The 16,129-nt window shown below is 46.6% G+C and overlaps 1 protein-coding gene across 4 annotated transcripts in view; it reads right to left on the bottom strand.

Annotated features, from left to right (window-relative positions):
- Window positions 1-16,129, bottom strand: part of HERC2 (HECT and RLD domain containing E3 ubiquitin protein ligase 2) — a 220,595-nt gene that overhangs the window by 145,357 nt on the left and 59,109 nt on the right. For all 4 annotated transcript variants that reach the window (XR_012414636.1, XR_012414637.1, XM_065547623.1 and 1 more), the window contains exons 12-20: window positions 15,331-15,482; window positions 12,009-12,166; window positions 11,810-11,923; window positions 9,152-9,403; window positions 7,041-7,234; window positions 3,351-3,551; window positions 2,378-2,606; window positions 2,161-2,285; window positions 614-792 (exon numbers count right to left, since the gene is read on the bottom strand). Coding sequence is in view for 2 of the 4 variants with exons in the window: in XM_065547623.1 (XP_065403695.1) it covers window positions 614-792; window positions 2,161-2,285; window positions 2,378-2,606; window positions 3,351-3,551; window positions 7,041-7,234; window positions 9,152-9,403; window positions 11,810-11,923; window positions 12,009-12,166; window positions 15,331-15,482 (1,604 nt within the window). In the remaining 2 variants the exon portion in view is untranslated. The remainder of the gene's footprint in view (window positions 1-613; window positions 793-2,160; window positions 2,286-2,377; window positions 2,607-3,350; window positions 3,552-7,040; window positions 7,235-9,151; window positions 9,404-11,809; window positions 11,924-12,008; window positions 12,167-15,330; window positions 15,483-16,129) is intronic.

Below are 16,129 nucleotides of genomic sequence, written 5' to 3'. Positions count from 1 at the left end.
CACTTTCAGAGGCCAAGGCAGGAGAATCACCTAAGGTCAGGAGTTTGAGACCAGCCTGACCAATATTTTGAAACCCCGTCTCTGCTACAAATACAAAAATCAGCCAGGTGTGGTTGCGGACACCTGTAGTCCCAGCTACTTGGGAGGCTGAGGCAGGAGAAGTGCTTGAACCCAGGAGGCAGAGGTTGCAGTGAGCCAAGATCATGACACTGCACTCCAGCCTCGGTGATAGAGTGAGACCCCGTCTCAGAAAATAAAAATTTAAAAAAATTAATAAGTAAATAAATAGGCCGGGCGTGGTGGTTCATGCCTGGGAAGCCAATGCGGGCAGATCACCTGAGGTCTGGAGTTCCAGACCAGCCTGACCACCATGAAGAAACCCCATCTCTACTAAACATACAAAATTAGCCGGGTGTGGTGGCGCACGCCTGTAATCCCAGCTGCTTGAGAGGCTGAGGCAGGAGAATCACTTGAACTCGGGAAGTGGATGTTGTGGTGAGCCAAGATCGTGCCATTGCACTCAGCCTGGGCAACAAGAGCGAAATGCTGTCTCAAAAAAAAAAAAAAAAAGTAAATAAATAAAATACACTACAATACTGCTAATACGATTTACCTAAGAAGCTGTTGTATGAGCTGAACCAGAGGCAAACACTGTTTGCCAGAAGACTCACAGATCCCCGTATTAATAAGGTCTTTATCCAATGGAGTCCTGCTTCTGTGAAACGTTGAGGCATTCGCTTCCTGTTCATCAATTTCTTTTTCCTTCTGTGCTTCTTTTTTGGCTTCAATATCCTGTAATTTATAAACAGAAATTGTTTACAAGTGATCTCATTAGCAGGTGTGAAGCACACAGGCTGGCTGAGCCCTGACCCCAGTGCCAAGCTATCCCAGCCTGTGTGTGCCACCACACACACCTAACCACAGGACCCCACCTGCCCTGTTGGAAACCCCAACTCAGCTGTGCACTTTCAAACAGTGTCTTCCTTTTACAGATCCAAGGTCCAGGCTGCCTCTGCTGACGCTCTCCAGCCTCCTTCTGTGAAGTCCCTAAAATCTTTAACCCTGCCACTGGCTCTCACAAACACCCATGTGATCCGCCCCACACACGCAGCATCCAGCTGCTTTGTGAGGATAAGAAGCTGCTGTAATTCTCACACACACTGGTTCAAGTGTAAATGGCAAAGCCACTCTGGGAAACTATGAACACACACGGACCCCAAGACCTAACAAATTTCACTCCAAGTGTTTACCCTAAGGGAGAACATATGCTCACTGAAGTACCTGTACACAGCACAATCATGGCAGCTCTACGCGGCCAAAAACCAGAAAGCCTGGGCGCGGTGGCTCACGCTTGTAATCCCAACACTATGGAAGGCCAAGGTGGGGGGATCACTTGAGCCCAGGAGTTCGAGACCAGCCTGGGCAACACACTGAAACCTTGTCTCCACAAAAAAATCAAAAAACTAGCCGGGCATGGTGACACGCCTGTGGTCCCCGCAACACAGGAGGCTGAGGTGGGAGGATCATTTGAGCCGAGGAGGACAAGGCTGCCATAAGCCAACATCAGGTCACTGCATCCAGCCTGGGCGACAGAGCGAGACTGTCTCAAAAAAAAAAAAAAAAAGAATACAAAAACCAAAAGCAATTAAATGTCCTTCAGTAGAAGAATGAACTAACAACCAGCACTACACCTATAAAATGGAAAACTTCCCATAATAAAAACCAAGTCACAAGACACACAACAGTGTGAGTGAATCTGAAAATCCTTCTCCACGGCAACGCAGGAAAGAGTGCAGCCTCTGCAGCTACATTGCTGCAACACTCAGAGCAGGGAAATGAATCTCATCTGAGGGCAGGGGAGCGTCCCGGCTGCGAGTGCCAAGGGGCACAGGGATCTTTCCGGGTGACGGGAACGGTCTACATGATGGACAGGTTACCTGTTAAATTCACTGAAACAGACAACATGCAGGATTTCTTCACAATTAAATCATATCTCAATAATTGTTTAAATTAGCACATAAAAGAATTTTAATTTAAAAAAAATACTTGGATATGATAAAAGTTTAGTGTTTCACTATTTTCAGTTATTCTTCACACGTGTGAATGTGGTATATCCTATCTCAGAGCACCACCAGGTCACGTGTGCCTCCAAGGCCATACCTGGATCTCTGCAGTAATGGCTGCATGTAAGGCTGATTCCAACCCTCCATCAGCCATCAAGCTGCCCACCAGAAGATCAATCATGAATCGACGACCTGGACTTATGTTCACGTCATTGCCTGAAACTGAAATAGAAAGTGCGTGCCAATTTGAGTGAAATGCCATCCCCTCCCAGCACCCTGACCCATGCCCTCTCCTGTTCCTTCCCCAAGCCCACCTGCGCAGGGAAGGAGAGCAGAGAGTGCCCGGGCCCGCTCCTCGGCGGTGGGCAGCAGCACGGACCAGCCGCTCTGCAGCACGGACTGGGCGGCCGACTGCACGGTGCTCAGTACGCCCGCGCTGCTGGCCAGGGTCACCACCGTCTGCTTCAGGCTGTTCAGGAGGACGCTGCCCAGACCTAAACCAAGGAATTCCGGGTCAACCTGGTGACTAATGGCAGCATGCAACTGAAAGGAGAAAAACAATTTTCACTTAGAACCCCTAAAAATGAATGAATTTCAAAGTCTTATTAAACACTGAATAAAACTCACTTTGAAGTATTATTTAAACAACCAACTTCTCAGTTTATGTATTTTTAAAAACTGGACTAAAAAACCTCTTACCCACAATAGCTGAAGTATTTTCTAGAGGAATTTTTTTAACCCCACTATAAACATGTATATGGAAAAGCTCAAGATGAGCAGAAGAGCTAAATAACTAGCAACAGCAACCTCCACCCCACCCCAACAACCTGCACCAAACACAGAAATAATGGCCACAATGTAACCAAAAAAGCTGCCACAGGTACAGTCTCGGCTCATTGCAAGCTCCGCCTCCAGGGTTCACGCCATTGTCCTGCCTCAGCCTCCGGGGTAGCTGGGACTACAGGAACCTGCCACCACGCCCGGCTAATTTTTTGTATTTTTAGTAGAGATGGGGTTTCACCGTGTTAGCCAGGATGGTCTGGATCTCCTGACCTCGTGATCCACCTGCCTTGGCCTCCCAAAGTGCCGGGATTACAGGTGTGAGCCACCGCGCCCGGCCCAGATCACGTTTTTTAGCCTCACGTCCATTATTAGCGCATTACAATCTTACTTAAAAATACTTCACTGAACAGGCTAAAACCCATGCCCTTCAAAATACATATAAGCCTTCTTACAAACTCCTAAGTCACTTATAAAAGGAGCAAGAAGAAGGGAAATCATGAATACCTGAAGTCGTAGAAGATTCAGCGTTGCCACGGCCACGCACTCTTTCTCCTGGGGCGGGGGCCAGTCCGCGGAGCCGTCCATCCCCTCACTCACCTGCCGCAGCAGGAGATCCAGCTGCTCAAAAGTCATTGAGCAAATGTCCACCACAAAAGGGACACGGAGGCCAATGGACCACTCAGAACACGATGACCAGGCAAAGCTCTAAGAGGAAACGCAACAATCTAAAATGAATCTCCAAAAGCAGCTGCTGGTCTGTTCCACAGGAGTCCCCAGCATGTGTGATGGAGCCGCCTTATATTATCACCTATCATCCCTCTAACTGCCCAGTCCAAAGGCATTCATGGGTGTCTAGCTCACACACTGTCAGCTTCTAATCTTCCCGCCCATTTCAATAGCCCCATCTCATTTGGCCATATCTAAAAAAGTAAAAACATTTTTAACAATCTTTTCACTCTCAAAATGATTAATGCACATTAATGGATGGCAGTGAGGATCTCCATCTACTTGAAGTGGTATAACAGCAACTCTAACTAGACAATCAATTGTTAGATGCATATAACTCACACACTACCTTTCACAGTGAGAGAACAAGCAATCGGCAAGGATCTAGGAGAACTGTAGAACACCATCAATAAACTGGATCTAATTTATACAACACTTCACCCAACAACAGCAAAATACAGCAAAATACATATACTTTTTTTTTTTGAGACGGAGTCTCGCTTTGTCACCCAAGTTGGAGCCTCAGCCTCCCAAGTAGCTGGGACTACAGGTGCCCGCCACCAAGCCAGGCTAATTTTTTTGTATTTTTAGTAGAGATAGGGTTTCACCATGTTAGCCAGGATGGTCTCCATCATCTGACCTCATGATCCACCTGCCTCAGCCTCCCAAAGTGCTAGGATTACAAACGTGAGCCACCGCGCCCAGCCATACATATACTTTTTAAGCACATACAGAATGTTCGCTAAGAGAGAACATATCCTGAGACATAAAACAAATCTTAACAAATTTAAAAGAAATGAAATCATATACAGTTTGCTCTCCATTCACAATGGTATTAAACTAGAAATCACGAACAGAACAATCTACACACACTTAAAAACTGAACAACATACTTAATAATCCATGGGTCAGTCCGGGCACAGTGGCTCACGCCTGTAATACCAATACTTTGGGAGGCCAAGGTGCGGGGATCACCTGAGGCAAGGGGTTCAAGACCAGCCTGGCCAACATGGAGAAACCCCATCTCTACTGAAAATACAAAAAAATTAGCCAGGCATGGTGGCGGGCACCTGTAGTCACAGATAATCAGGAGGCTGAGGCAGAAGAATCGCTTGAATCCAGGAGACAGAGGTTGCAGAGAGCCGAAATCAGGCCATTGCACTCCAGCCTGAGCAACAAGAGCGAAACTCCAGCTCAGAAAAAAAAAATAGTAATAATAATCCATGGATCAAAAAACAATTCTCAAGAGAAATTAGAAAATATTTTGAACATAAATTGAAACACACCAAAATTTGTGGGTTTGATTAAAGCACTGTTTAGAGGAAAATTTACAGCATCAAATCATTATATATTACAAAAAAAGGTAAGTCTAAATCAGCAATCTACGTTTCCAACTTAAGAAACTAGAAAAAGACCAAAGTGAACACAAAACAAGCCAAAGGGACAAATGACAAGATAAAAGCAGAAATCAATGAGATTGAAAGCAAAAAAACAAGGGAACAATTAATAAAACTAAAAGATTGTTCTATGAAAAGATCAACAAAATTGAAAAATGCTAGAAAAACTGACAAAGAAAAAAACAGAAAAGATACAAATTATGAGTATCAGGAATGAATGAAGGGACATCACCGCAGGCACCACAGGCTTCAGATGGTTAGCAGAATACTAAGGAAAACCTCACACGTACAAATCAGACAACACAGATGAAATAAAGTAATGTCTGAGTGCCACAAACCAGGAAAATCCTCCTGGAAACAAACAGGTCACCTGAATAGTTCTATATCGATTAAAGAAATTGAAGTTGAAAAATCTTTTCTTTGTTTGTTTGCTTTGTTTTTTTTTTTTTTTTTTTGAGACGGAGTTTCGCTCTTATTGCCCAGGCTGGAGTGCAGTGGTGCGATCCCGACTCACTGCAATCTCCACCTCCCGGGTTCAAGCGATTCTCCTGCCCCAGCCTCTTGAGTAGCTGGGACTACAGGCGCACGCCACCAAGCTCGACTAATTTTTTGTATTTCACCATGTTAGCCAGGCTGGTCTCAAACTCCTGACCTCTGGTGATCCGCCCGCCTCAGCTTCCCAACGTGCTGGGATTACAGGCGTGAGCCACCGCGCCCAGCGTAAAATCTTTTAGAAAGAAATCTCCAGGCTCAGATGGATTCAAAAACATGTAAAGAAGAAATAACACTAATTCTACACAATCCCTATAGGAAATGGAAAAGGAGGGAACACATGCCAATACTTTGTATGAGGTCAGCTTTCCCCACTGAAAGTCAGACAAGATAGTATAATACAAAGAAAAAAACCACAAACCAACATCCCTGATAAGCATCGACAGAAAAATCCTCAACATGTTAGCAAGTCAAATTTAACAATATAGAAACAGAATGGGGCCGGGCACGGTGGCTCACGCCCGTAATCCCAAAACTTTGGGGTGGCAAGGAGGGTGGATCATGTGAGGTCAGGAGTTGGAGACCAGGTTGGCCAACAAGGTGAAACCCCATCTCTAAAAAACAAAAAAATACAAAAATTTTGTATTTTGTAATCCCAGCTACTCAGGAGGATGAGGCAGGAGAATTGCTTGAACCCAGGAGGCACAGGGTGCAGAGAGCTGAGATTGCACCAATGCACTCCAGTCTGGGTGATAGAGCGAGACTCCGTCTCAGGAAAAAAAAAAAAGAAAAAAATAGAGTAGTAAATTGTGGCCAAGTGATGTTTACGCCAGTAACACAAGCCTTGGTCAGTATTTAAAAATCAGGCCAGTGCAGTGTCTCTCGTCTGTAATTCCAGCACTTTGGGAGGCCAAGGCAGGTAGACCACTTGAGCTCAGGAGTTCAAGACCAGCCTGGGCAACACAGTGAAACTCCATCTCTAAGAAAGGAAAAAAAAAATGTTTAAGAAAAAAAGTAAAAAATCATCTATGTAATACACCATACTAACACACTAAAGAAGGAAAACTACATGACCATTTCATTTGAGAAGATTAAAAGCATTTAACAAATTGTAACATCCATTCAGGATTTTTTAAAAGCTTCTAAAAGGGGGAATTAAAGAAACTGCCTTAATCTGGGAATAAGGCATCTACATAAACACCCGCAGCCAACATCACAGCCGATGGTGAAAGACTGAACTGCCCTCCCCCACAGTCCGGAGCAAGGCGGGGCGCCCACTGTCCCCTCTCCTACTCAGCTTCACACCGCAAGTCCTGGCCAGGGCAACCAGGCCGGGAAAAGACATCAAAGGCAGGCAGATTGGAAAGGAAGAAATGGAACTGCCCCTCTATACAGACAGTATAATTGTCCATGAAGAAAACCCAAGGAAATGACAATGATGCTCATAACAAATGAGTTTAGCACAACTGCAGGACATGAGAGCAACAAACAAAACTCAGTGGTATTTTCTACATACTGGTAATGAACAACTGGAAACCAAAATCCTCCTAAACACCAAATCAAGCTCTATATTCCGTACCTGGGCAGGCCCACAGGCAATTCCCACTATGTGTTTGGTGTCCAGTCCCGGCAATGCTGCAGGTTCTGGCTTGGTCACGCGCAAGGTGTCAAAGTGCTGGCACTGGTCGTTGCTCCCCCAGCTGTGGACCTCGCTGTCCTCAGTCAGAGCCAGGCAGTGGGTGGAGCCGGCAGCCACATCAATCACCTTCTTCCCTACAAGGAAAGAGGGTTGCAGATGCAGCTTCAAGCCTGGGACTTCTGCTGCAACAAAGGTATTTCCACTAGGCCATTCAGGCCAGAGAGCTTTTAACATTAACTTCTTGAGGGTACCTGTTGCTTTAATATTAAGCACAATTCATTTGCTTTGGGTGTGTTATTAAAACTCCTCTATTTTGTCAGCTACAATTTGTTAGGACCCACAGCCTACAAAGATCATAATGCTAGGATACGAAAAACGATCTGTTCTTTTTTCTCCTCCTCATTCAGATTCTCATTCAGAGAGAAACAATGTGCTTTTAATTAACTATTAGATCATATTCTCCCATCCCAGATGTAACAATGCACAGCACACTCTGCACTGAGGAAGGCTTCCTAAGAAAAACCTATTGTTCTCTCAGAGTTAGGTGATATCAATATTTAAAACATTGTTTCTATTTAAACACTTAGCAAAATATTCTATTTTTCCTTGCTGGTAAATCTAACATGGTCAACACAAAGGGTGTTGCTCAGAAAGGTCAACATATAAAACAATTCAGCTGAAAAACCGTAAGGGAAACAATTCTATCCTGGGAACTTACCATAAGTTAATATCAGCAAGAAAAAAAAGTGTTTATCAACAGTAATGTAAATACTCTGAAAGTAAAAGATTTCTATAATGATCATCGTAGCTTTCCTACACTAATGGAGGGGAATATAAACAAGAAGGCACATGAAATTCAAACACCATTCAATGACACAGAGGAAACTTATTACTCTACCACTTATCTCAGAAGCTCAGAACATAATACATACCGTATGGGCACACAAAACTCTCAGTCATCGAGATATTAACATGCGTTAAAATAAAACCAATGGAGAAAGGAACTGGCAAGTCTCACTTAGAAGTTTCACTTCCAAACCCACTTGGTAAAGAAGCAAACACACAAAGAATGTGTGTAGTACCAGGACCCAACGAACTACAGCCCCCACACAGAGCGCAGCCCAAGGCCTGCTTCTGTGAAGACGCTGGTGTTGGAACACAGCCAGGTCCACCTGCTTCAAAAACAATCCGGCCCTTTAAGAAAAAGGCCGCCCACCCCGGAGAGAGAACCCTAAAGAGTCCATCTGATGTACCTGTCGCTGCCTTTTCCCTTCTTCCCTACTTTCTTGTCAGCTTGCCTGCCCTTCCCCAGTTCTCGACTCGGATGAAGACTACCTCCCAACCACTAGGCCAAGTGGCACAGAAAAGCCTTAGAAAAATCCCTCCACCATCACAGTTTTGATGGCCCCCACCCCAACTTCCTGCAGCATAACATCCCTAGTGAGAACACCATAGAAGAATTTCAGGGTCTTCTTGCGGAGGCCCCCATCCTCTCTGCCTGCACCCGCAGCCCACACTGAAGGCGCCGGCACTCATATCTACACACCTCGGCTTCCATCTGTTCCCTCCAACCACAATGCATGCTGGACACCTTTGCAACTGAGCAAGCAAGAATCACCCACCAAGGACGAGTTCACATCAGAGCGTCCCAGGTGGGCCCAATCCCACCTGCCAATGTGGCCCCACAGCACAACGCACCCTCACGGTGTCAGTGTGTCTGCAGTACAAGTACAGGTGACCTCACCACATAGAGGGAACCCTTCCTGAGTCCAGCCTGCTGAGTGATGCATGGGTGCCTGCCACAGAAAGTAGCGATGTTTGTAAAACTCAATGGGTTTACGTTGCATTTGGGAAGAGTAATTCAACTCATTTTGTAATAGAGACACACCCACTTTCCAATTGGTATCAACACCTATACCAAGCTGGCAGTCAAAGTTTCTAATGACAGTCCATTCACGGAAAGTCAGGTTAAGAACATAAAACCTGCAAACTTTAAAAGATTACTAAAGAAATTGTCCTGAAGGGTTTTAACAGTTTACGTTTGCACTCACCTTGCAAGCCTTCTAAGAGTTTTGGATAACGAACATGTTCCTCTGTTCCGTGTCCAAGTCTCTGGTTGTCACCTTTTCCCCATGAATAAACTTGGCCATCTTTCGTCAAAGCGATGGAAAACTGACTTCCACAGCGGACTTTGACCACATCCAAGTCTTGAAGCTTTTCAATCAGCTTTGGGGTTTTGCAGCCATCACTACCACCTCTGCCCAATTTCCCATAATCACCATCTCCCCAAGACCACACTTGCCCTAAAAGATACAAATGCATTTAAATAACAACAACTCTGCATTTTAGTGAAAAACTTTAAATGACTGAAAATAATATAATGAAAAACGCACACTAATCTAGACCACCCATGTATATAGTTAACACTAAAAGGGTGGCCACTGAGCAAATGAAACCTAGTTGACACTTGAGGTTGGTATAGAAGCAATAAAGAAAGGGAAAGCTGAGTCTCCTTTTGTTTTCATTCCATGAAAAACCAAGTCCTGACTCTTACTAGCCTGGGCTCAATGTTAACTGCTTCACAGAATCAAAGGCCCACTGCCTCCATAACACACAGTAACTGGGGCCCGGCATACTGCAGATGCTTGCAGACTGCCCTACCGTTTGCCTGCCTGTTTCTGTTGCCACCATGATGACCGCTGGTCAGCCGTACCAGTGTATGTGTTCCCAACTGCATGTATCAGCATAATTACGTAAGTTGACTAAATATTACATAAAGGGATAAAATACAATTGCAAAAGTAAATATTTTTATTTTTACTGTGAACACTAAGCTGAAAACTATGCAAAAACTTAATGAAAGTGAATTGCTAAAAAACAAAATTGTTAGGCTGGGCACGGTGGCTCACGCCTGTAATCCCAGCACTTTGGGAGGCCGGGACCGGCAGATCACTTGAGCCCAGGAGTTCGAGATCAGCCTGGGCCACATGGCGAAACCCTGTCTGTACTAAAAATACAGAAATTAGCCAGGTGTGGTGGTGAACATCCATAATCCAGCTGAGGCATGAGAACTGCTTGACCCCGGGAGATGGAGGTTGCAGTGAGCCAAGACTGCACCACTGCACTCCAGCTTGGGTGACAGAGTGAAACTCTGTCTTACAACAACAACAAAAAAGTGAAATTACATAAAGGTGAAAACTGTAAAAGATCAGGAAAAAGAAACCAGAGAAGATATCAGATTGCTCCACAAGTTCCCACATTCTATTTTGTAACAACTAAAGAGAGGCAAATATTTTCCTCAACGATCAGACGGTAAATATTTTTAGCCTCTGTGGGCTTTCTGTCCCAACGACCCAGCTGTGCCACTGTCACAGGAAAGCAGCCACAGACAATACGTAAATGAGTGGGCAGGCCTGCACACCAATACAACTCCACCTGCAAACGCAGGCCAACCCCGAGCGAACCGGAAACTGGAGATGACACACTATGACGTGGTCAATGAAAGCAGCACAGCAGACCCGCACACAGAGATCAGAGGTGCACTTTCACACGCTGTGCTGAAGATTATGCTGTTCATGTAGCCCGCCAGGCTATTTCCCACTGTCCCCCAAGGCCAGACTGCAGGGTAGGATACTTCTACCGTAACAGTCGTCTCAGAAAATAACAGCACAGCAGGGACACTTCCCTACAAGATCTGCACCAAAGAAACACCAGTGTGAGGAAGACACTGTCCGCAGCCTGTTCAAGGCGGTTTACTCAACATATCACAAACCTCAACTAAAGTAGCAACTACACTAAAGAACGCAAGGCTAGTCTCCTGACACAGCTCAGACCTCACAAAACTTTTAACCAGTTAAGGTCTGTCACTCACTCAATAATAGATATTTTTAAATGACGAGATGTCCAATTGAAAGCTCCTTGGCAGCAGGAGCCTTTCAGAGGAGACCACCTTTGCTCTAGGACTCACAGTAGCAGAAACAGGATGGCTCTGACAATGTCTGTCCCGGCAATGGCAGCGGGACCTATACATATAGGGAAGTATCTGAAATGATTTTTCATCTTTGACCTAAGAAATGTCCAAAAGTCACTCAATTATCTACTGCCATTCAACTTCTGCAGGAGAGAAAGCAAGCTGACAGGTACCAGCTGATTTCACAGAAAGACTCCACAACGCCAGAGACACACAGGATGCCAAGGACAGACCCCCACAATACTGACAGACGAGTCATTTCTAAAAAATCAACGTGACTTTAACCATCAAACCTCATCATGTACCCTTGAAAAAAGATGAGGATGATCTCAGTTAGGAACACAAACACAAAAGCAAAATTCAAAGCAAGCAGATACCGCAGCGTCAGACTACAGAACACGGAAAGACTTAGCAGGAATTACCACACGGAATCAAGAGTGGCCGAATGTTAAGAAATGTAATACCAGAGACAATTCAGTGTCAACCACTCCATTCCAGCTCTCATTCTTAAAAAATAAAATGCCCACACAGGAATGGCGGCAGCTGCTAACCAGCTGACAGGCCCAGGCAAACAAGCCCAGTAATCACCGGGGTCTCTTCACCAATGCCACTGATCCCACACCCACTGGACGACAGGGTGGGCGGCCTCGTGAGGCCCACTGTACTCATCTCACTTCCTACAGGGAAGCTGCCATGCGTGTCCTCGAGGCCCTGTCCTGGGTGGCGAGAGCTCTACATACCGTTCTCAGTGACAGCCAGGGTTTGAGCGTCCCCACTCCCACACGCCACATCGATGACCTTCAGTCCTTTAAGCCCAGCTACCAGCATCGGAATAGCCTCGTCCTCACTGGAGCCTTCAAAGAGATAGGATGGCCATTACTAAGTCCTGTAAGAGGCCACCTCCTGCTGCATGCTCCCATTCATGCAGGACAGACGTACCGTGGCCCAGCCGGCCGTAGTTCCCGCGGCCCCAAGTGTACAGCTCCCCCTCGGCTGTGATGGCCGCGCTGTAAGTGCTCCCGCAAGCGATGTGCACCACGTGCTTCCCGGCCTGCTTTCCAGAGAAGGCGGAGATCACCTTAGGCTCCTCCAGAGGCCTTGGGGAGGAAGGGAACAATCATGAATGCCCTTCTTCTTGGTGTTATTTCTTATTAGTGTTAGCAAAGGAAATTCACTACCCAAATTTAGACCATCACAGCATCAGGCCAGTTTCACCTTCCAGGTACCTTATAAAATAAGGAAGAGAGAATTCCAAAACCTAACACCTTCATGACTTTTTGTTAAGTTGGAACCCAATGCCAAGCATGGTATCCAGTAGAAATATAAAAACAGTGTTTGTTAAAGACTTGTACCATAGGCCGGGGGTGGTGGCCCACCCCTATAATCCCAGCACTTTGGGAGGCCAAGGCAGGCAGATCACCTGAGGTCAGGAGTTCGAGACCAGCCTGGCTAACATGGTGAAACCCTGTCTCTACTAAAAATACAAAATTAGCTGGGCATGGTGCAGGTGACTGTAATCCCAGCTACTTGGGAGGCTGAGGCAGGAGAATCGCTTGAACCCAGGAGGCAGAGGTTGCAGTGAGCTGAGATCGCCCCATTGCACTCCACCTTGGGCAACAAGAACAAAACTCCATCTCAAAAAAAAAAGAGACTTGTAAAGTCCACTGCAGCTTAATTCACAATGGCTCAAAACCATGGTCCAGGCCGGGCGCGGTGGCTCAAGCCTGTAATCCCAGCACTTTGGGAGGCCGAGACGGGCAGATCACGAGGTCAGGAGATCGAGACCATCCTGGCTAACACGGTGAAACCCCGTCTCTACTAAAAAATACAAAAAACTAGCCGGGCGAGGTGGCAGGCGCCTGTAGTCCCAGCTACTCGGGAGGCTGAGGCAGGAGAATGGCGTGAACCCGGGAGGTGGAGCTTGCAGTGAGCTGAGATCCGGCCACTGCACTCCAGCCTGGGCAACAGAGCGAGACTCCGTCTCAAAAAAACAAAACAAAACAAAACCAAAAAAAAGCCATGGTCCATCTGCAACAGAAGGAAGGAATTACCCACACACCCAGCAACGTGGTTGGATCTCAAGACATCAAGCTAAGTGAAAGACGCCAGAAATAAAACACCATACACTGTATGGCTTTGTTTATATTAACTTATGGAAAAGACAAAATAATAACAAGACAGGGCAGAGCAGAGGTTGTCAGGAACTGGAGGGAGGAAGTGGGGATCAACTCAAAGGGCACAAACAGGGCCCTGGACGTGACGGGCACGCCCCATGTCTTGATGGTGGTGACTCCCTAGCTGAGGGCACTGGCCAAAACCCACCCAACTCTACACCCGAAACTCAGTCGTCTGGTTGTACGTAAGCCTCATAAAGCCGACCGACACTTACATGTATTTGTTAAATGAATGTGGATGGAATGAAGCCAGCACTCGGCAATCTGTACTTTACAAATGAAAAGTATGAGGCAGTGGGGATGAGGGTAGAGAAGTCTTACTAGTCGAAGAAATTGCAAAGTTAGCAAAATATCCTATTCTTAGGATCCAGAATATATTCCTATGACAGATGACATTTTCTTGAGAATCTACAGAAGCCAGGCCTCTCCAAAGACATGGTTTTACTCACTTTGTGACCTACTAGTTCGCAAAATACACACACAGTGGCACAGGCGCACATAGTGGCACAGGCGCACACAGTGGCACAGGCGCACACAGAGACAGTCCAATGACTCTACTCCAGTACAACCTCTCCCTTATTCAGCTTAAGTTTCAACTTCCCCAAAAGATTATCTCCAGCTTCTGTCATCTGCACTGATCTCTCTTCCTTCCTTGAAGTCCTAGAATAAGGAATAAGTTACTCATCCCAGCACTTACTCTCGACTGAGAATTGCTTTACTACGAAATATTTTACACAAAGTCAGTTATAAATACCATAAAGGAAGTAAGCAGACATACCACCCCATCCTGTACTTCGATGCCTTTCAAGTCCAGTGAACCCCATGTCAATCCCAGCCCTTAGGATCCAGTGTGAGAGTAACAGCTATAAATTCCATGCAGATCAATCTTTTCTTTTTCACTCGTTTTACAACATTTGTCTGAATCCCTTACAACACTGTCAGGGTTGGGCTGTTCTGAGCTTGGCATACATGTACCGCACAATACACATCACTCTGCTTTTCTCCCAGTTTGGGATCTTCCCAGCGGATGCTGTCGGCAATGATGCCCTCAACTCCACCCTGTGGTGTGCATGGGCCATGCCCTGCGGGCTCCTCTCAAGGGACACAAGGGCTTATTTCTTTTTTTTTTTTTTTTTTTTTTGAGACGGAGTCTCACGCTGTTGCCCAGGCTGGAGTGCAGTGGCGCGATCTCGGCTCACTGCAAGCTCCGCCTCCCGGGTTCCCGCCATTCTCCTGCCTCAGCCTCCTGAGTAGCTGGGACTACAGGCGCCCGCCACCGCGCCCGGCTAATTTTTTGTATTTTTAGTAGAGACGGGGTTTCACTGTGGTCTCGATCTCCTGACCTTGTGATCCGCCCGCCTCGGCCTCCCAAAGTGCTGGGATTACAGGCTTGAGCCACCGCGCCCGGCCACAAGGGCTTATTTCAAGCTCTGCACTGCCCACTCTGTGCTCAGGACTCTGGACCGCATGAAATGGGCTTGCTGCGTTGGTCTGTACATACATCCTTCATTTAAACCTAATGCCAGAGTTCCACGCACAACAGCAAAGTACAAGAGGGTTCCCATCACTCCATGGGGCTGGCAGACCTCTCAATTTTTACAACCTGGCATTTGTAACAACTTTCTATTTTATTTCTGTTCTTTCACAATAAAAGGTTCAACTGAATAGGATAATATTAGGAAGAAACTGCTGATTTTCGTTCCTGTAAAAATAATCTAATGGCTCAAGGAAAGGGTGACAACCTTATCTATGGGAGACAGGGGGAACTGTTTGTGAATGAAGGAACAGTGCTGTGGGATTTGTTTTGGCAAACTCCACAGTGGGGATGCGATTTGAGTAGAGACAAGGCGGCCAAGGCTGCACGGGGTGGAGAAGAGCAGAAAGGCCAATTCCTGTTGCCTTCCACGCACGGGCAGAGCTCCTAAGCCATCACCAAGGAGGCAGCATATCGTAGTGTCTCGCTCCAACCCAGCGCTACACGTCAGGGCAGCTGGCAAACACCTGGACACGCTTCTGCGCTCCAGCCTGTTTAGGATATGGCAACATAAAAGAGGAGTGTGTCCCCTACAGGAATGAGCAATACATACACAGTGTCCCCATGGCCCAGCCGTCCGCCGTCCCCACAGCCCCAGGAGTACACCTCTCCAGTGGCAGCCAAGGCCAGGTAGTGGTGACCATCAGAATGCGCAGCAATTTTTACAATGTTTCTGGACGCAAGGCCTTGGACCAGCTGTGGGGCCTAAAAAAGGAAAAATATGAAGAAAAGTCGTCATCAGTCCAAGGAAAATGAAACCAGCGCAGCTCTCCTTTATCATGTGTCCCCAAGCAACGCCTGCTCTAACTGGAAGTGGGGCACAAGTCTCTGGGGGCCACGGGGCCGGCTCTCCAGCCCTTCCCACCCAGCACCAACAGAACAGTGGGCAGCCTCCAAGTGCGCCGCGGCAGGACCAGAGCCGACGCGGAAGCCGGGACAGGACCAGAGCCGATGCGGGGGCCGGGCAGGACCAGAGCCGATGCGGGGGCTGGGCAGGCTAGCCCCGTGCCACAGAGACATGCAGCCGACAGGGAGGAACACCCCGCTTTAATGAAAACATGCCACGTCCCAATCTGCCACTATCCCCATGAGGCCCAACTCCCTCATCTGTCACCTGCCTGGCCTCAAAGTCAAATGAGTTTACATGTGTAAAGTGAGTTTACAAACGGAAATCTCATGATTAGCAATGAGTTTCACTGTAAGGACTTCCTAATCTTCACAACCCAAATCTTGACAATATTAAAACTGAGATTATTAAACATAATATACAATAAACAGAAACTTAATCAACCTTCAGAAATCAAATGGCTGAAAGAAACCCCACAGTTTGTGCATCTGCAGTACAGACCCTG

The sequence above is a fragment of the Macaca fascicularis genome, chromosome 7 (genome assembly GCF_037993035.2).
Source record: "Macaca fascicularis isolate 582-1 chromosome 7, T2T-MFA8v1.1".
Lineage (NCBI taxonomy): Eukaryota > Metazoa > Chordata > Mammalia > Primates > Cercopithecidae > Macaca > Macaca fascicularis.
Note: the sequence above shows the minus strand (reverse complement) of the source record. Positions and strands in the feature narration are given on the sequence as shown.